Consider the following 21,802-nt stretch of genomic DNA (forward strand, 5'->3'; position numbering starts at 1 on the left):
AATCCAGCATCCGCTTTGACTTTCTACCATTAAGCAGGAGACGCCCATGCATGAAAGCAAGAACGGTCAGGGTGGGAAACAGTTTCTTCCCTCAGGCCATTAGGCTTCTGAACTCACTGCCACATCGCATTCAAAATGTCACTGGTTAATCTGTTCTATACCTTACAATATTTAATTTATGCACCAGTTTGTTTATTTATGTGTAATCCAGTTGTAGATTTCATCCTTACTTTCATAAATTATTGTGTGTTATGTGTGTTTGACGGTATGCATGTATATAGTCAAATGACAATAGACCTGATTTGACTTGTTAATGGACGTAAAGCTACTTTAAGGCATTCACTTCACACGTGGATGAGGCAGTGAGATGGGTGAGAGCAGTCACCCCATTCCCATTGCATTTTAACAAAACATAGAACACAGAATAGTGCAGCATATTACAGGCCCTTTGGCCCACAATGTTGTGCCAACCCTCAAACCCTGCCTCCCATATAACCCCCCACCTTAAATTCCTCCATATACCTGTTTTTAAGACTATGTCATTGGCCTTGCCGGCATTACATGAGAATGCAGAGGCATTTTCACCATGAATCACAATGTGAATTGTCAGTGGTTGGGGGTGGGTGGGGGTGAGGAACAACCGAACATTTCCTTGGAGCCTTATACAATTTCATTAAAGGAGGAGGAACATGATACCTTTATGGGAGAACCACATTCGTGACTGCTATGTACGCCGTTGCATCTATTAAAGGCACTTTCTTTGTGTTCCTCCAACAAAATGCCTGGGTGCAGACATCATTCAAAAGTTCTCAACAAGCTTTATCCCAGTACCGTTTGCCGCAAACCAATCCCAATGGCTGTCGAAGGACGAGACACGCGCAGTTCACCTCTCACTGGCCAGGGTTACTTCTCCTCTGTATTTGCAAAGGGCAATGCTCCTCTCCTGCTTCTCTCCACTCTCCTTTTCTGGAAGCTGGTTGAACGCCCAAGTTGGTGTGGTCCTGCATTGATTCTGTTGTAGTTATTATGTGGTGGTGTTACTGAGTATGCCCACAAGAAAATGAATCTCAGGGTTGTGTCTGGTGATACATATGTATTTTGATAATAAATTTATTATCAAAAGTCAGTCCGACGTTGCCTTCAACCTTGTTCTGGCAACTCCTGCGACGACACTGGTGCCATGCTGTATTGGCCCTAGTGCCCTTCCCTTGGACAACATCGGTGTCGTGGAGAGGGGAGACTTGCTGCATGGGCAACTGCCGGTCTTCCATACAACCGTGCCCAGGCCTGCGCCTTGGAGGCCTCCAGGTGCAGATCCGTGGTCTCACGAGACTAACGGATGCCACCAATGATAATAAATTTACTTTGAACTTTGAAGCTAGTACAGCTTGGGTGCAGAATAAAGTCACTACTATTCTGCTCAATTCAGCTGTGCAGTTATGGCTTAGAAAGAGAGTTTGGTCGACTGCTCTACCAGTCAGTTAACCACAGTATCATTAGTGAGTAATATAGTTCACTCTGCACCTCTTAAGTGCCCAGCACAGTTTTGGGCCCCTTAGCTAAGAAATGGCATACTGGCATTGGAATGGGTCCAGAGAAGATTCACCAGATTGATCCTGGGATTGAGGAGCACTTGATGGCTCTGGACTTGTTGTGACGAAGGCCCTGTGGTTGAAAGAAAAGAGACCAAGCCTCCTGACGTACTGGTCCTATACCCCTGAGGTGCCTGAATCTGGACACCGGTGCTGTGGCAACACGAGGCAACCAATGGGAAAGAGCTGCTGAATCCCTCAAACAGGCCAATCAATGACTGGCACAGTAGATGGGGCTTTCGACCAACAAGTAAACTACCCTCCCCCTCCCCCACATGACAAGGGGACAATCATAGAGTTGATTGTTTCTCTCTTCCTAATTCATGGCACTATTATTTCACAATGCCCAGAGTGGAGTTGGTAATTGGTTTGCTGTTGTTACAAGTACCAAAATACAGTGACCAGCTTTTGTTTGAGAACCCTCCAGACAGAGCATTCCACGCAGGAAAGATATCAAGGTATAAAATAGGTAAACAGAATGCAGAATAAAGTAACACACACAAGATGCTGGAGGAACTCAGCAGGTCAGGCAGCGTCTATGGAAATGAATAAACAGTCGACGTTTCAGGCCAAGACCCTTCTTCTGGACTGAGAAGGAAGGGGGAAATTGCCAGATTAAACATGATGGGGGGGGAGGGGAAGGAGGCAAGCTAGAAGGTGATAGGTGAAGCCATGTGGGGTGAGTAGGAAAGATAAGGGGCTGGAGAGGAAGGAATCTGATAGGAGATGAGAGTGGACTCCTGGAGAAAGAGAAGGAGGAGGGGACCCAGGGGGAATTATTATATTTACAGAGAAAATGCAGGCAGGCAGAAAAATTAAGTGAAGAGTCACAGTGAGGTAGATTGGGAGATCAAGTCTGTCTAATGATGCTTTGCGTTTCAAAAGGGTGGGGATACAAGGGAAGTCTATATCCGTATTAAATCCATCAAATGAGGAAAACTAAGGGAAAATATTTTGCATTATGATTCTTTGAATATTGCTGGGTTGCATTAGACCTTCATTTTTTGAATAATTAATTTCTGTATATTGAGATCAGCAAGGGTTTTTTGTTAAATAACTTTGTTTTTTTTCTTTCAGCCCAAAGTCTTTGTAAACAGTCATCATCACTATTTTGTGCCCTGTCATATGACGTGGATGGTCATGGTCTTTCCATGACCATGATCGTTCTTGGCATATTTTTCCACCGAAGGGGTTTGCCATTTCCTCCTTCTGGGCAGTGTATCTTTACGAGACAGGTATTATCGATACTCTTCAGAGATTGTCTGCCTGGTGTCAGTGGTTGCAAAACCAGGACTTGTGATATGCACCAGCTGCTCGTATGACCATCCAGCACCTGCCCCCATGGCTTCACATGACCCTGATCTGGTGGCGGAGGGCTAAATAGGTGCCACATCTTGCCCAAAGGGTGGCCTGCAGGCTAGCAGAGGGAAGAAGCGCCTTACACCTCTTTTGGTGGAGATGTATCTCCACCCATTGTGAACAGCAGCTAATCTTATTAAGACCTCATTTCCTGCCAGTTGGCCATATATTGGATAGAAGTTTTCCCAAATGCGAATTTTCCACCACACTTAATGGCAGTAAAATATAAGTGTAACTATGTGTTTAAGAGCCATAGAAATATGCAGAGAATGGGCCATGTGCAAGCTGGAGGAATTAGTTTAATAAGGTGTTATTAGCTTAATTAGTTAGATGCAACAAAATGGGCCGAAGGACCTGTTCCTGTGCAGAACTGACCATGAATGATGGTTCACAAATCAAAATTGAAGCTGGCAGCTTGTGACGTTGACAAACTTAATTGCTGTTGTTCCTTTTCGTGCATGGGGCAGCATTTTTACCATGTCTTTAGCATTTGACTAGCTCGACACTCAGCCCAGCATGAGTAGAAAGCATGCAAGGAGCTGGCTGGATTCGAACTCGAGACCACTCACCTCGAAGTCTGGTGCTGATGCCACTACACCACCAGCCCAGCTAACAAACTTAATTAGTCACTGTAAATTGGTTAAAAATAAGCAGTCGCAAGGAGGAGGAATTGAATCATTGATTGAAGCATGATACCACAAGGGACAGAATTTAAGTAGGCCCTTCAGCCCCTGATTCATGTTCTTGCATTCAATAAGATCACAGCTGATCTATTACCTCACCCACATTTCTTTGCATCAACCGTGAACTCCTTTGATATCTCAAAATTGATTGATCGCTGCTGTGAATAACTAAACCTCCACACACCACTTGGGTAGAGAATTCCCAAGATTCGCCACCCACTAGTAACAAAATTCTTCTTGTTCTCAGTCCCGAATGGCTCCTTATTTGGAGAACTGTTTGAGAAATCCTCTCTTCAGCCATTTCGGGTTCTCAAACAAGCCTCACATTGCAGCATGTTTTATAACACTCAAAAGGGAGTACTTTCTGTGTTAAAAACGATGTAGACAATCGTTTTCCAGTCTATGAGAACTATATAGAAACAGTTTTTATTCAGTTGACAAACATAACCACAGCTTCAAGTATTAGAAAACTGGAAAAGATCGTATGACTCCTTGAATCCATTCCTCTCTTCATTATAAACACAAGAGATTCTGCAGATGCTGGAAATCTAGAATAACATATACACAATGCTGGAGGAACAATGCAGCATCTATGGCGGGGAATAAACAGTCAATCTTTTGGGCTGAGACACATCATCAGGTCCCCTCTTTAGATGCTGAGTTTCTCCATTCATTATTACAGCTTATTGCCAGTCTTATCAATCTCAACCTCAAGTGGGCTTCATGAATGAGTGATAGGATTCACAACTCCCTGGGCACCTCAGTCCTAAAGTATCGAGCCTTAATCCTGAGACCATAACCTTTACCTCTGGACACTCCACCCTAGGGAAACTGACTCTCAACATTTGTCCTGTCAAAACCGGGAAGACTTTTATAGATTCGAATGAGATCAGCAGTCCTTCATTTAAACTCCACAGGACAGATTGTATCATTGCAGGCAATGCGTGCAGTATAATATCAAGTGTTCGGAAACATAATATCAGTTCGGGGAAGTACTGAAAAGCTTAAAGAATAAGCCGAGGAACAATTTTTTACTTGAGTTGGAAACTCACACAGAATCCTTAAGGATTCCTGCACAGAGAAACAGGGTTAAAGATGTGGAAGGTTATACCTTAAACACAGGAGATTCTACAAAAGTTGAAAATATTGAGCAACACACACAAAATTCTGGAGGAATTCAGCAAGTCAGGCAGCATCTACGGAGTCGAGGCTTCGGGCTGAGACCCTTCGTTAAGAGCAGAAAGGAAGGGGAAGAAGCCAGAATAAGAAGGTGGGGGGGGGCACAAATTGACAGGTGATAGGTTAGACCATGTGGGGGGGGGAGGGGAAATAAAGTTTAAAGAGTGGAGGGTGAAAGTGGAAGAGGCAAAGGGCTAAGGGAGAAGGATTCTAATAGGGGAGGAGAATGGATCATGGAAGAGGGGGAGAAGGGAAAGCAGAGGGAGGTGATGGGAAGGTGAGGAGAGGAGAAGAGGTGAGAGCTTAACCAGAATGGATGATAGAAAAAGTGAAAAGGAGGGAGGGGAGAGACTGCCGGAAGTTGGGAAAAATCCAGACAGAATTTTGCTCCTCTGACCTGAGTTTGGACTCGTCATGGTTGTAGAGGAGGCAGTGGACGGACTTGTCGGAATGGGAATGGGAAGTCGGATTGAAATGGGTAGCCACTGGGAGATCCTGCCACTTGCAGGATCGAGAGAACAGGCCCTTCAGCCCACGGACCCATGCCGACTCTCAGGAACCCATTTTTACTAATCCCATTGTATTCTTCCCACATTCCCAGCAACCTCCCACAGATTTTCCCCCTTACCTACATATGAGGGACAGTTTACAGTGCCCAATTAATCTACCCCCCCCCCAACCCTGAGCCTTTGGATAGTGAGTATTGAGGGAAAACCAACACAGTCACAAGGATAGCATGCAAACACCACACTGGAGGTCAGGACTGAACCCAGCTTTCTGAAGCTGTGAGACATCAGCTCTGCTGGCATGCCCTCTGTGCTGATAATAAGTATCTAGTGACTGAGCAGAGAACAAAAGATTTAGATGGAGAACAAAGACCCTGAACAAGGGAGATTTCTAATTAAGGAGAAGCTGCTTCAGTAGTTTTAGCTGCAAGTAATTACAACTAATATGAATATATTTAAATTATTTTTCATCTGCTTGAGCTAAAGCAGTATATATTTTCTGGATCTGCCCAGCAAAGCTCAAAGAAGTATTAATGACTCAAATATATACTTATCTTAACTCCTTCAAAAGAGATGAAAGAGATTAGCTTTATTTTTCAGAGCAGAATGTGAGATGCATCGTATGTGTTAAATCAAATCAGAGAAGATTGTGCTGGGGGCAACCTGCAAGTTGTTGCCAAGCTTCTAGTGCCATCATCACGTGCCCACTACCTACTAATCCTAACCGTATGCCTTTGGAATGTGGGAGGAAACCAGAGCACCCAGAGGAAACCCATGTAGCCACAGAGAGAAAATGTACTAGCTCCTTGGCGATAGCAGTGGAAATCGAACTGCTTCAGTGGTCATTGTGCTAACCGTTCCTGGCCAGCGTTCTCGGAAAATACCTCTCTGACCTTCTACATTTTGCAACAGGATGGCCTCCCTTCTCATGCAAAGCACTGTTGTTTCCACACAATGTTACATTCTTAACCTTCTTGCAAGGATTTATTTTTCACTAACAATCTGTTAATTAGGCACAGGGAGCTGATCACTGATTGAGAGGTCCCATCTTTGTGGTTATCAGGACAGTCCCGGGTATGTTCGCTGGTTTTGTGTTTGGATTGGATGGACCTTAGTGGAGTGATCAACGGGAACCAGGGGTCAAATCAGAAATCCGGAAGTCAAGGCCCATTGGCTGGAATCCCGTTTCTGCGAGTCCACTGGGATAGTCAAAGGCCCAATATCTGCATCCAAATCTCTGCGTTCGCTGAAGGCTGGAGGTTGAAGAAGACAGCCTGTCTTGGGGTTGGAGGACTGTGTATGTGTCTGGGTGGGAGGGAGAAATGGGGTCTTGTTCTGCTGTTATTGTTTTGTTGCTTATTGTGTTCTTAGGTGTGTTGGTTGTTAATGCAAGTGACACATTTCACTGCACTTTTCAATGTGCATGTGATAAATCAAGTTGGTTCTTGAATCTAGAGAGGTCTGTCTGAATTATGGAACAGAGAACAAGCTCAGTATCCAGTCAGTTGCAGTTTTTATGTAATCACCTGGAGGATGTTCTGACAAGACCAGCTTTAATTGTGACTACTTGCCCCAGGAGTTCAGAGCCAGTCTCGTAGGTCAGTCTAGAATTACATACAGGCGAGACTAGTTCCTTCCCTGGAATAAACCAGATGAACTTTTACCTCAATCTGTTGCTTCTTCTGTTACAAACTTTTGGCTCCAGGTATATTTAGTAGCTTGGCTTTAAATTATGTAGCTGCCGAGGCTGGTTTGAATTCAGAACGGCAAACAGAAAATGTTGAGAAAACTCAGTCGGTCAGTCAGCATCTGTAGTGGAAAGAGGAACACTGATTCACTGTTTCCAGCATTTTTTTTGTGTCAGGTTTTCATCATCTGCAGGTTTGTATTGAACTTTCATCTGAAGCTGGATCATTGGGTCAGTTGTCCAAGATTCCGCATGCTGGCCCGTACCCTTGAAGTGTCAGCTAACATCAGGCTCGGCTGTGACGTCCTGTGCAGATGCACTGACTGGTGGCATTTACAACCTCCAAAAGAATGGCCTTTGAGCTGTGCGCTGAGAAACTGCCACCCCGGCCTGAGTGCGCTCCTATGGAAAAGGAGGCCAGAGAAAGCAGGGAGGAAAGTTGTGAGCATGAGAAGACACAAAAGCTGCTTTGAGCATTGTAAAACCTGAAATGCTTAAGCTCCACAATCAATCAATCCTATCAGGTTGCCTAGAAACGGTTTCCTGATTTTTTTTTTCTTTCCTGGGTTTGGTGGGGGTGGGGGGGGGTAGGGAGTAGGGTAGAGAGAGATGGATCTCCCGCTCTCCACACATTCCTCAGCCGGCCGTGGACCTTCCCCGAGACTCAGAAGGGGTTAAATGTGGTTACCCATTCCAGCTTTCTAATTTCCCACTGGAGTGCAGCAACAATTGTGTTGCCGGGCTCCATCTGCAAGCTCTATGTTTCAGAGGCAGAAATTTATTAGGACAATGGACCCAAGGAGCAGAACAGCACTAAACCCTCCCCCCCTTCCCTCCTCCCTTCACCTCAAGCGCCACATGCTGGTGCTCTGGGGAACCCTTTATCACTACGAGCTCTCCTGCAAGCATCTCAAGGAGCATGATGAACATTCTCTGATGATGTAATTGCCACTGGCATTTCCTCTCGTTGGTGAATTATTAAATTACTTGCAAGGATATATTTCTCAGTAACATTAAAATCACCACCTAGAGAATTGTTGGAAATTGTTAGCAAGTTCTTAATGAATAGAATCTTCCCTTACTTGGCTTTTCGTTCATCTTCTTTTCCGAAGTTCGGGCAACTATTCCGCTGCGTGCAAAATGGCTTAACGCTTCAGGAATTTGCCCTTTCCACAGGAAAGCCTCGGATTCTCGCAGCTGTTCAGAAAACGGGACAGGGTTTTTGAATGGTGGTGCTTTGATTGTTTTAGGATGAGGGGGAGCCCCTGGACCAGAACTCATTATAATACGTTCACTTCCCCAGGCACCAGGTCAGCCCCCCTCACCTCATACTGTCTACCCCTTCACCCTAGCCCACATGCCCCTCCAGTCACGTGTCTACTATCAGCACCACCGTCCTCCATGTGCCATCTGACTCGGGCAGAACCCGCTGTCCCTCCTGACATCACCAATCCACTCATCCACAATGCCAGCCAGCTTTTCTCTGGGAAGATAATCTCAGAAGCACGGTGCTTTTTATCACTGTGAGGGCAGAAGAACTTGAAACACTCTCTTTTTTTAACTTGCACTACTTGGTCGTTGTAGTTCAGGGGCTCCCAACCCTTTTTTCCAAAGCCATGAACCAATACCATTAAGTAAGGGGTCTGTGGATTGCAGGTTGGGAACCTCTGCTCTAGTTAGTCTGTTATAATGTCTTCACCTGCCAGGGAGACAGAAATTATCTCTCAGATAGGGACATGAATATGCAGAGAATGGAAGGATCGGGACACTGTGTAGGTACTAGGGATCGGTTTAGTCAAGTGATGTGTCTACTTGCGTATTCATTTGCGTATCTATCTATCTATTTACTGAGACCCAGCGCAGACCCTTCGAGCCGCGCTGCCTAGCAACCCCTGTGTTAACCCTAGCCCCACTCATGGGGCAACTTGCAATGACCAGTTAACCTACCATCATCTTTGGACTGTGGGAGGAAACCAGAGCACCCGGAGGAAACCCAAGCATTTCACAGGGCAGGCATACAGACTTCTTACAGATGACATCGGAATTGAGCCCCGAGCTGTAATGGCGTCGCGCTAACCGCGACGCTACCCTGGCGTTACGAGTTTAATTGGTTCAGTACAACTTTGTGGGCTGAGGGGACTGGACTATTCCTGTGCTGTCCTGTCCTACGAGTGAGTTTGTTTCTGATGAATCTTCATGCAACCATGTTTTGTGCTTAAGACTGGTCCCAGTTATGCTACAGTCCTAGCTCAGGGGCTGATTTTAAAGTTCACATGGTTGTAATAATTCATTTTGAGTTGGGTGAAGTACAAGCTTGAGCGGGTGAAAGGCTTCATTCACCATGGCTCTCACTTCAGAGTTAAATGTGTACAAAGTTCAAAGTAAATTTATTATCAAAGTGCATATATGTCACCCTTTACTACCCTAAGATTTATTTTCTTGCAGGCATTCACAGTGGAATAAAGAAGTATAATACAATCAGTGGAAAACTACACACAAAGGCTGACAAACAACCAATGTGCAAAAGACAAACTGTGCAAATACAAAAAAAAAATTAATAATAAATAATACTGAGATCATGAGTTATAGACTCCTTAATTAGGTTATGGAATCAGTTCGATGTTGGAGTGAGTGAAGTTACCCACACTGGTTCAGGAGCCTGACGGTTGAGGGGAAATGACTGTTCCTGACCCTGGGGGTGTGGGACCTGAGGCTCCTGTACCTTCTGCCCGATGGCAGCAGCAACAGGAGAGTTTGGCCTAGCTAGTGGGCGTCCTCGATGGTGGGTATTGCTTTCTTATGGCATCGCTTCTCGCAGGTGTGCTCAATGGTGGTGAGGGCTTTGACTGTGATGGACTGGGCTGCGTATACCACTTTTTGTCAGCTTTTCCATTCAGATTTCACTCTGGAGACTTGAGAAAAAAAATCTAGATTGACTCTCCAGTGCAGTGATAGTGGGGCTGTACCCTGTCAGATGTGCCATCTTTCTAATCAGACTGAAAGGCCACATCTGCTCTCCACTGGGTATAAATGATTTCACGTCTCGATTTGAAGTGTCCATTGGTGTCCTGACTAATATTAACCCCTCTTGTAACAGCAATAAACGTCAGATGATCTGCTGAGGATCACGTTTCACTGGAAGTGACCTCACAGGTAGACAGTGCGGTGAAGGAAGTATTTGGCAGACTGACCTTCACCAGTCAGGATATTGAGATGTTAAGTTATTTTTGTAGAAAGCTGCATCTGTAATATTAGAACATAGAACACTACAGCACATTACAGGCTCTTTGGCCCACGATGTGCCGATCTCTTAACAAACTCAAAGATCAATCCTACCCTTCCCTCCTACATAACCCTCCATTATTCTATCACCCATATTGTGGTAGAGCTTGGTTGTCCTGTTATATGGAAGATGTCATTAAGCAGTAAAGGGTGAAAATAAGATGTGCGTGGTTGTTGCCAGGACTCGAGGGCCCGAGTTATGGGGAGACGTTGACCAGGCTAGGACTGTATTCTTTGAAATGTAGGAGGCAGAAGGGGAGGACTTTACAGGGGTGTATAAAATCATGAGAGGCGTAGATGGGGTGAATACTCGTAGTCTTTTTCCCAGGGAAAGGGAATCCAAAACCAGAGGGTATAGGTTTAAGGTAGGAGTGGAAAGATTTATATGAGACCTGAGGGACAACTTCTTTGTGTAGAGGGTGGTGTGTTTATGGAATGAGCAGGTCGAGAACGTGGTTGAAGCAGATCAATTAACAACATTTAAGAGACCACACAAAATGCTGGAGAGAAGCTCAGCAGGTCATCAGCATCTCTCTGATGGCGCGGGCTTCGGCAGCACTGATATGATGGAACATGAGGAGCAACCTTTTCTCTATTCCCCATTCTGGTTCCCCTCTCCCCCCCCTTTTCTTCTCACCTGACCATCACCTCCCTTTGGTGTCCCTCCTCCTTCCCTTTCTCCCACGGTCCACTCCCCTTTCCAATCAGATTCTTTCTTCTTCAGCATTCGAACTCTCCCAGCTTCTCACACCAACCCACCCTCCTAGCCCCCTCGCCCGATCTCACCTTCCCAGCTCGTACTCCTTTCTCTCCCCCCCCCCGCCCCACCTTCTTATTCTGGCTTCTTCCCCCTTCCTTCCCAGTCCTGATGAAGGGTATTGGCCTGAAACGTCAACTGCATATTCCTCTCCATAGTTGCTGAGTTCCTGCAGCATTTTGCACGTGTATGTGATGCTCTGGATTTCCAACATCTGCAGAAGAAAGACATTCAGATGGGTATGTCTAGAAAAGGTTCCCCAACCGATACCATTAAGCAAGGGCCTTGTGGACCCCAGGTTGGGAACCCGTGGTTTAGAGAGACACAGACCAAACGTGGGCAAACAGGGCAGGTTTAGGTGGGCACCTTGATCAGCAGATGAGCCGAAGAGCCCATTTCCATTCTCTATTACTTCATAACTCTGCAGCTTTACGTGGGATCTCGTTGCTTACAAATCAAATGCTGATTTCCCGGGATTAAATCCGCAGCTCCACACCAGCGGCCCTTCATTATTTCTAAAGTCCACTGGGAGGCCCCGGAGAAGACCAGACACTGTAGAAAAGCAAGCGTTCCCTATGATTGTGTCTGTGCCTTCAGGGAATAGGGGAGGAATTGGAAATGGTTTATTATTGTCACACGTACCGAGATGCAGTGAAAGTCTCATCTTGCATACAGCTCACACAGATCAGATCATTACACAGTGCACTGAGGTAGTGCAAGGTAAAACAATAAGGATGCGGAATGAAGCGTAACGGCTTCAAGGCAGCGCAGGAAAACAATAAAATGCGAGATCCTAACGAGGTTCGGCGAGGACTTTGGGGAAAAAAAATTAGAAAGAGCATCTTGGTTTTGTAAAGCATCTTTAAAAATAATCCAGCTTCAAAGCAGAGGTCGTGGGGTCAGAATCAGGTTTATTATCGCAAACATCTGTCGTGAAGTTTGTTGTTTTGTAGGAACAGTGCAGTGCACGATGTAAAAAATTACTGTAAGCTACAATAAGAAAGATACACTCAGTGGACACTTTACTGGGTATCTCCTAGCCCCCTCACCTGATCTCACCTTATGATGTTGTGCCAACCATATAACCTACTATAGAAACTGCCTAGGATTACCCAACTGCATAACCCTCTGTCTTCCTAAGCTCCATGTACCATTTAACCAGTTGGCGCGTGGCCAAGTGGTTAAGGCGTTCGTCTAGTGATTTGAAGGTCACTAGTTCGAGCCTTGGCTGAGGTAGCACGTGTGTCCTTGAGCAAGGCACTTAACCACACATTGCTCTGTGACGACACTGGTGCCAAGCTGTATGGGTCCTAATGCCCTTCCCTTGGACAACATCGGTGTCATGGAGAGGGGAGACTTGCAGCATGGGCAACTGCTGGTCTTCCATACAACCTTGTCCAGACCTGCGCCCTGGAAACCTTCCAAGGCACAAATCCATGGTCTCATGAGGCTAATGGATGCCTTAATGTACCATTTTATAGTTGCCATTAGTGATATTGGCTTTGGTCTTGATGGAATTGTAATGGGACCAGAAAAGCCATAAAGGCATTTCTAGTGCTCTAATGTCCTCCTACAAACAGCAATATGGTTATCACTTTATAATCTAAAATTCAGATTAAATATGAACCAGGGCTCCAAGGCTTCATTCCCTGCTCCCCAGCTACATTGCCATGGGATTTTCCTCTATGCACCTCAACCAAAAGAACGGGTCCATTGACAGCTCAGCCCTGCCTTGGGAATGCGTTAGAGAATCGGCTGAAAACAGAGGTTTCCAACCTGGGGTCCGCAGACCCCTTGCTTAATGGTATTGGTCCATGGCATCTAAGAAGATGGGGAACCCCTGGACTGGAGAATTGACCTCAAGTTTCTGAGGTGAAACCTGAGTTCGGTTCCTTCTGATTCGGGGGGAAAAGCGTGATCCCCACTGAGCAACAACTAGTAGGACTTTTGTATTAGTTCTAGCCTTTCAAACCCAGAACTTCTACTGACATACTGGGGTGGCAAGTATCACAGGGCTAACTTGTTGAGCATGGAAGTTCATCATGAATGTGATCATCACAAATTCTAAGTGTCAAAACTAGCAGAGTTTTGGGTTGGTACTACTTACCGTAGCTCCATGATGTCTAGTTTCCATGGGGTGACACGGTAGTGTAGCAGTTACCATGACATTATTACAGCTGAGGGCTTTCCGGAGTTTGGAGTTCTTTCTTTCTTTATTAATCTTTTTATTGATTTAAAAAAACATCGATACAATCAAATACAATCAAGAGGAGAATTAGTTCAAATATATATATCAGTAACCAAAATTAAAATAGACCCTGTCAAAGTTATAGATATTGTTAAACTAGTATAAAATATATAATAATAAAAAAAAGAAAATAACAATTCTCCTGTTACCAGTTAAAAGGAGAAAGGAAAAAAATTGGGTTTTAAGTAGAGAGGAAGAAAAAACTCCACTACACTATAAAAGAAACAGAACAAACAAAACAAAAAAAAAAGGGACTGGGCAGTCCATTTTGAGGATACAACCAAAAAAAGAGGAGAGAAAAACTTTCTGATCAAATCTAAAACCTCGAAAAAAAACTTGAAAGAGTAATAAATCAAATTAAATGAAAATATTGGATAAAAGGTTGCCATATTTGTTCAAGTTTAAAGGATGTATCAAATGTCCAACTTCTTATTTTCTCTAAACTTAAACAGGGCATGATGGACGAGCACCAATAAAAGACCGTAGGTGGATTAGAATCCTTCCACTTTAATAAAATGGCTCTGCTAGCCAGTAAGGTCGAAAAGGCTATCATACATTGAGCGTAAACAGGAATATTTCCTGCTTCCGATGGGATAATCCCAAAAATTGCCGTGAGCAAGTGAGGTTGTAGATCCAAATCCCAAACTCTTGATAGTGTTTTAAAAACATCTCTCCTAAAGTTATCTAGCTTTATACAAGACCAATACATATGAGTTAAAGTGGCCAACTCAGTATCTGTCGCAAATAGGATTAATATTGGAGAAAATACGCGCTAGTTTATCCTTTGACATATGGGCCCGATGCACTACCTTGAACTGTATCAAGGAATGACGGGCACAAATAGATGAGTTGTTAATCAAATGATAAATTTTACTCCATTGGTTGTCTGAAAATGACTCTTGAAGTTCCAATTCCCAAGCGCGTTTAATTTTATCGTTAGATATCATTCGTAAACTGAATAACCGTTTATAGATTATAGCTATCGGTTTGGAGTTCAAACCCGGTGCAGTTCCATAAGGAGTCTCTGTAAGTCCTCCCTTTGGACTGCGTGGGTTCTCCTCTTTCCTCCGCAGTCTAAAGAAGTATAGGGTTGGTTAATCGATCATTGTAAATTGCCCTGTGATTCGATTAGTATTAATCTAAATAAACCCTTCTTGGGCTTCCAGCTGGGTACAGGTATCGACTATAATCGATGTTTCAATGACAAACTCTGCCATCTTCATCAGGGATGCAGAGTTTGCCATCGAAACGTCGATTATAATCAATACCTGTATACACTGGAAGCCTGAGAAGAGATGATTCATCATATACACCAGGAAGGCACTAGATCCTTTTCCTGGGTTAATCTGGTTTGTCAGGGTTTGCTGGGTGGTGTGGCTCGAAGGCCTGGAAGGGCCCACTCCATGCTGTATTGCTAAATAAAAATAATAAATGGTTTACAGTACATGTCTCTGACTGAGGCAAGGACTTGGGTTACGAATCCCTTCATGTTATAGTCTATGAATGTGTCAACTAGTCTGGGGAGCATCAGTCCCCAGGAAAAGAAGAGTTACAGTCTGTCCCGAGCCTTGTGGCCCATCAGGCTGGTGTTTATGCTGGTTTCTGTGGCGTGAAGCGACTGAAAGTACAAGACAAGACTCCCCCCCCCAGATAGGACGCCAGTCTATCGCGAGGTTAACCCCCAGCATTTGCCGGTACCCATTTCCAGCTGGGTGGACTGGAACAGTGTGTGGTGAAGTGCCTTGCTCAAAGACACAACACGTTGCCTCGGCCGAGACTTGAACCCATGACCTTCAGATCGTGAGCCCAACGCCCTAACCACTTGGCCACGCGCCACACCCAGGAAAAGAAAGGGCCCCGAAAGTGGTGAATACAGCCCACTCCATCACAGGCAAAGTCCTCCCCACTAGTGAGTATACAGTATTTACATGGAACGCTGCCACAAGAAAGCAGTATCCACCATCAAGGCCATGCCCAAAATTACCACCACTACCATTGGGCAGGAGGCATAGAAGCCTTTGGTTCCACACCACCACGTTCAGGACCAGTTATTAACCTACAACCATCAGGCTCCTGAACCAGCATGTATAACTTCAATAACCTACGGACTCACTTTCAAGGACTCTTTACAATTGATGTTTTCAGTATTTTTCATTTGCACAAATTGTCTTCTTTTGCACATTGGTTATCCATCGGTCTTTGTTTATATATAGTTTTTTTTAATAAATTCTATTGTATTTCATTTATTTCCTGTAAATACCTGCAAGAAAATGAATCCCAAGGTAGTACATTTTTGTACTTTGATAATATATTTACATTGAACTTTGAGCTATGTTTACTCACTCCTAAGCTCTGTACTGCCTCCCCAACCACAATCTCCAATGTCTGCAGCACCACTCTCTGCCTGATGTTCATTTCCACTTCCTCCTCAATAGGTTTTAGCATTATCTAACATCCAACTTCTTATATAAAGGTTCATTGTCCATCAGATGGTGTGGCATGTTGTATAGCAGTTAGGGTGACACTATTACAGCGCTGGTGATCACTGCTTGGGGTTCGATTCCTGCTGCTGCCTGTGCGGTGTTTGTACGTTGTCCCCGTGACCGTGAGGGCTTCCTCTGGGTGCTCTGGTTTCCTCCCACAGTCCGAAGTCGTATGGTTAGGGTTAGACCATTTTGGACATCGTAAACAAAACACACAGGACGGACTGTAGTCGGCCTTGGAGGGAGGAGGAGAAGATGGCGGCGTGACGCAGCTCGCAACGGCCACTCTGGTGGTGATATCTGTTACCTGTCAAGCAGGGTGCCGTGCACAATCCTGATTTGATGGAGACAGACGTGAGAGCACGGAGGAACATCTGGTGAAACTTCTGAAATGCCCGCTTTGCTGCCGTTGCTACTGTGTGGTCCAGAATCTCCGGAGGGAATGGCCCCGAGTCCTCGGCTTTGCCTGTTCCTTGGCAGCCGGGGCAGGGTCGAAGCGCTCGGCAGAGGATGGTGCTCGGTGTCAGAGGGTTGGTCGGAGGCTCGAAGTTTTCGGACGGACTCAGAGTCCGCTGCGGTCGGGTGCTTCCAATGGTGTGGTATCGGCAAGTTTGCGGCGCTTGGAGGTTCATGGCAGGGAGAGTTTCTCCCTTCTACCGTCTGCGTGAGATGATGAGGCTATCGGGACTCTGAGACTTTTTTTTATTGTGCCCATGGTCTACTCTTTATCAAATTACGATATTGCTTTGCACTGTTATAACTATCGGCACGGACTAGAAGGGCCAAGATGGCCTGTTTCCGTGCTGTAATTGTTGTATGTTTATATGTTATAACTATGTGGTTTTGTCAGTTTTACTCTTGGTTTGTCCTGTGTTTCTGAGATATCATTCTGGAGGAATATTGTATCATTTTTTAATACATGCATTTCTAAATGACAATAAACGAGGACTGAGTGTCCTCATAATCTAATCTAATCTAAACGATCTGCATACAGTATTTCTAAGTGTGATCTACAAACACGTTCTGCGTATCTCTATCCTGGACCTCACCTTTTGAATTTATTTATGTGTTCCTTTTGGAACAGTAGCGAGGTGGTTAGCACAACACTTTACAGCAGCCATCTGTAAAAGCGGGTTTCAATAGCTGCCGCTGCCTGTAAGGAGTTTGTACGTTTCCCCCATGACTGCATGGGTTTCCTCCGAGTGCTCTGTTTACCTCCCACATTCCAAAGATGTATGGTTAGGGTTAGTGAGTCGTGAGATTGCTATCTTGGTGAATGAAGCATGTTGACACTTGCAGGCTGCCCAGCAAGATCTCGCTGATTTGATTTGATGCAAGACGTTGTATTTCACTGTATGTTTTGATGTTTCGATGTTCTTGGGACAAATATAGCTACTCTTTATATTTATCTTTAAATGGACTTTGCCCAGTTTGGAAGTGGAGAATAGTCTAGCCCTCGTTCTGGGATAATACACTATAAAGTCTCTGTGTTGTGTATCGTACAGCATACTTGTATTGACTTGTACTTGTTTAAGTGTGCCAACTATCCCCTCCCCAGCTTCTGTCTCAATAAAATTAAATCCTTCACCACATAGGACAAGAACTACTTCTTGACCTGTCTCCTTTTTATGGTGAAACCTTGCTGTTTTGACTACCCAGATATTGAAAATGTATAGCAATATTCAATTTTGCCTGAGCTAACGTGGTCAAATTCTCGCTTGGTTCAACAGCCCTGAATGAGCCCACAATAGACTACGGATTCCAGAGGCTACAGAAGGTCATCCCACGACACCCTGGTGATCCAGAAAGACTAGCAAAGGTTAGTAGAAGAACACTGAGTAAAATTGGTGCTTGCATTCAATGTGTGGAGCCCTGTTCTTACCACAGTAGGCACCTGCTAAGGTTTCTTTGCGAGGTTTCTGACAGACAATTACAGTTCCTTCATTCCGCCCCCCCCCCCACCGCCCGCCCGTCTAGTTTGCTATAAACTCTGACGTAATACGATGGGTCATCCTTTAGACTGGAAGCCAATCGATATTTGACCATGAAAGGCATTGCAAGTGCAGTTCTGTTCAAGATGTAAACACACACACACACACATCCGCACATCCAACAGCAATTAGAAATCTTCCTCCCTGCCTGTCCAAAGATGTTGAGACCAAATATGGCAAACCAGTGGTCGAGATTAGCAAATTGGCTGCATGCTAACAGTGGAATCTATGGCACCTCACCAGTGTGGTACATCATCACGATGCTCGGTCCATTAGCTGCTTAGCTGCCCACAAACACTGAAGTGTGAGTAGTCTGCTCTGGGTGAAACCTGGTCCAATCTACTGCCAGTCCCTTGGAACCTATGCGTATGTTCACTCAAGGGGAGTGAACTTCTGGTAGCACAGGTCCCAAGGCATTAGGGAGACAGGTTCACCGCAGAAAGCTGCACCATTCAGTCCGTGCCTTTACCCTCCAGCTGCTCTCTTATGCCCCTGGGAGGAAGGGTGATGCTCCCATTGTGCGGGAAGGATGCTGTTCCCATTGGGAAGGAAGGGTGGTTCTCCCATTAGGAAGCAAGGGTACTGCTCCCACCAGGCAAGCAGGGTGGTGCTCCTACTGGACAAGAAAGGTGAGGCTCCCACTGTGCAGGAACGATGGTGCACCCACTGGGCAGAAAACATGGTGATCCCACTGGGCAGGAAGGGTGGTGTTGCCTGGGCAGGAAGATGGTGTAACCACTAGGCTGAAAAAATGGTGCTCCCAATGGGCAGGTGGGTGGTGCTCCCAATGGGCAGGGTGGGTGGTGCACCCACTGGGCACCCCCAGTGATAAGCCATCCAGAGCACTTAGTGGCAACCAGAAGAGGCACTTTGTCGCACAAGAACGATGGAGCCTTATCCTGGACCACTGCTCTGGAAAGTAGGGAGTCTGCTTTATCATATTCCTGACAGAAGGAACCCTGAACTTGTTGCCAAGAATGAACTTCCATGTCCCAGCCTGAATAGAGTGTCTGAAATCCTCTTCGTTGGCCAGCTCTGCTGCTATTTTCAGCCCATTTCTAGTTGCACCCCCTCCTTTATCTTCCATTTCTCCCTCCGTGAAACACGAAGGAAGAACCCATATCTCAGTATCAATTTCAAACAGGCCGGGAGATCAGGAATTAAATCAAAGATCCCGGACAAATGGAGCTTCACTTCAGAGCACCCAAGTTGAGAGATGTGCATTTTATTTCCCTTTGGCATCAAGGAAACTGTTTCTTCTAAAGTGTTCACCCGCGAAGAAGAAACTCATTTGAATCACAGAACTTAATTGGGCAGCCTTGGGGAGCTGCCCCTGTGTGTTTCAGCACTGTGGACAGTTCTACCCTGAAAGTCACTGCCAGCACATCAGAAGTGCTGTGTGAGCCTCTAATCAGCTTATAAAGTGTTGAATTCTTCCGCCACTTAATACAGTGCTGTGTGACACAGTTCATGGTCTATGTCTCTGCAAAGCTGGGTGTGGGTAGCATAGATTTACAGTGAGCCTTTGGCACTGATGCATTAGAGGTTTCTGCTCAGAAAGGTCTGTAAGTACAGCTTACACTCAAGGGATTCTGCAGATGCTGGAAATCTTGAGCAATCCACACAAAATGCTGGAGGGAGCTCAGCAAGTCAGGCTGCATCTACGGAAGGGAATAAACATTACGCCGAGATGTTTCGTCAGGACTGGAAAGGGAGGGGGCAGAAACCAGTAAAGCAGGTGGGAGAGGAGAGGAGGGGACAAGTACTAGCTGATAGGTGAGACCAGGTGAGGGGGAAGGTGGTTGGGGAGTGGGGGGGGGGGATGAAGTAAGAAGCTGGGAGGTGATAGGTAGAAGAGATAAAGGGGTGAAGAAGAATGAATCTGATAGGAGAGGACAGTGGACCGCGGGAGAAAGAGAAGGAGGAGGGACATCAGAGGGAGGTGATAGGCAGGTGAGAAAAAGAGAAGAGGTGAGAGGGTATCCAGAATGGGAATTGTCAAAAAAGAGAAGGGGCGGGGAGAAATTACCGAAAGTCAGAGAAATTGATGTTTGTGCCACCAGGTTGGAACCTACCCAGATGGAATATGAGGTGTTGCTCCTGAGTGTGTCCTCATCATGGCAATAGAAGAGGCCATGGAACAACATATGGGAATAGGAATGGGAATGGGAAGCCAAATTGAACTGGGAAGCCACCATTCTAGAGATTCATACCCTCTATGACATTCCTGCACAAGGCATTTTCCAGTTACTATTCCAACGTGTAACTATGTCCCAACATACGAGACCCTTTCACCAATGAAACCCACAACATCTACCCTGTGTAACACCCACTATATAATAAGTTTCATTAAGATCACCCCTTGCTCTTTTAAGTTCCAAGGAATGCAGGTGGAATTTCGTTGCCCATTCGCGACAAGTCAGTTATGACAAAGGCACTGATCAATTTCTAAACAAAAGAGCGAATCTCTTGGAGAGATTCCATTTAAAACATGAGTCAATGAGTGAAGGAAAGGAGATGAAAATGGAATGGTGGGGTGGGGGTTGGGGGGATTGGTAGCTATAGAGCACTATAAAGAAGATGCCTGGTGCTCTGTGCTACAGGTTCAATCACTTGGTGATTTAATTCACCTTTAGTCACTCTTGTTAAAATTGTACCTGAATATCATTTCAAATTTATACTGCACGCATGGGTCTATGCAGGACCATGTGTTTGTCAGTGAATAAATATTGTAGCCAAGACTCTGGCATTCATCTAGCAGTGAATAAAATTCTGGGCCCCTTCCACCATCTGGCACATTTCATAAGCCCCCTTTCCCATCCTCAGAAAATATGAAGTATAAAGGCAGCCGTTAGTCTTGCGAGACCATGGATCTGCGCCTGGAAAGTCTTCACTCTCCAGGGTGCAGGCCTGGGCGAGGTCGTGTGGAAGACCAGCAGTTGCCCATGCTGCAAGTCTCCCCTCTCCACGACACTGATGTTGTCCAAGGGAAGGGATTAGGACCCATACAGCTTGGCACCAGTGTCGTCGCAGAGCAATGTGTGATTAAATGCCTTGCTCAAGGACACAACACGTTGCCTCGGCTGGGGCTCGAACTCACGACCTTCAGATCACTAGTCGAATGCCTTAACCACTTGGCCACGTGCCCACGTCCTCAGAAAAACTGGCTATAATTCATGGCCAACTACCCCGAGGGTAGGAAACTTGGGCTTGTGGGACACCAGAAATGTCCTACCACTCCCTGACCTTCTAGAGGTGAGATACTTGTGGAAGCTATGATCTGCAGTCTTCTTTCTGTGTTTGGCATAGGCGTCGGGGACAATGAGCTGCCATTTTGACCCAGGACCCTCACAACATGGAGAATCTTCCCCTCTTCCTGCACTAAACATGAGACAAGATCAACAGTCAGGCACAGCAGGGCTGGTTGTAAAGATCAGGCCACCCAGAGAAATATTGACCAGGCCTGGCAAGCCTATAATTAATAGGCTAAGGTGCTTGAGTTAAGTTCTGTGATCCTTTTATGACTTTATATCAGAGATTAATTGACTGCTTTATCCCACAGGAAATGTTATTGAAGAGGGCGGCAGACCTTGTAGAGGCTTTATATGGAGGACCTCCAAATAATCAGGTACTGCAGAGTGTTTACTGATTGGACTGACTACACATCAATCAAATAGAGCCAGACCTCAGAGTCCAATCATGGCGCAGCACAGTGACGCAGGTCGAGGAGCTGCTGCCTCTCAGCTCCATCGACTCGAGTTTAGTTCTGACCCGAGGGTTGGCACATCCCCCCCTCGACTGTGTGGGTTTCCCCCAAGTGCTCCTGTTTCCTCCAACATTCCAAAGATAGTTAGGTTGGTAGGCTAACTGGCCACTGCCATCAGGATGGAGTCTACCCGGATGGAATATGAGGTGTTGACCCGAGTGTGGCCTTATCATGGCAACAGATGAGGCCGTGGAACAACATGTGGGAATGGGAATGAGTGTGGAGGTGTGTTCTGGAACCGAAGTGCCACGGATGAGAATGAAGGGAGA

General features: G+C 45.6%; 1 protein-coding gene across 4 annotated transcripts in view; it reads left to right on the top strand.

Moving 5' to 3' along the window:
* LOC134350283 (transcription factor COE2) overlaps positions 1-21,802 on the top strand; it is a 339,453-nt gene that overhangs the window by 260,417 nt on the left and 57,234 nt on the right. For all 4 annotated transcript variants that reach the window (XM_063055319.1, XM_063055318.1, XM_063055321.1 and 1 more), the window contains 2 exons: positions 17,507-17,595; positions 21,330-21,395. In XM_063055319.1, coding sequence (XP_062911389.1) covers positions 17,507-17,595; positions 21,330-21,395 — 155 coding nt within the window. The remainder of the gene's footprint in view (positions 1-17,506; positions 17,596-21,329; positions 21,396-21,802) is intronic.

Source organism: Mobula hypostoma, chromosome 8 (assembly GCF_963921235.1).
Source record: "Mobula hypostoma chromosome 8, sMobHyp1.1, whole genome shotgun sequence".
Lineage (NCBI taxonomy): Eukaryota > Metazoa > Chordata > Chondrichthyes > Myliobatiformes > Myliobatidae > Mobula > Mobula hypostoma.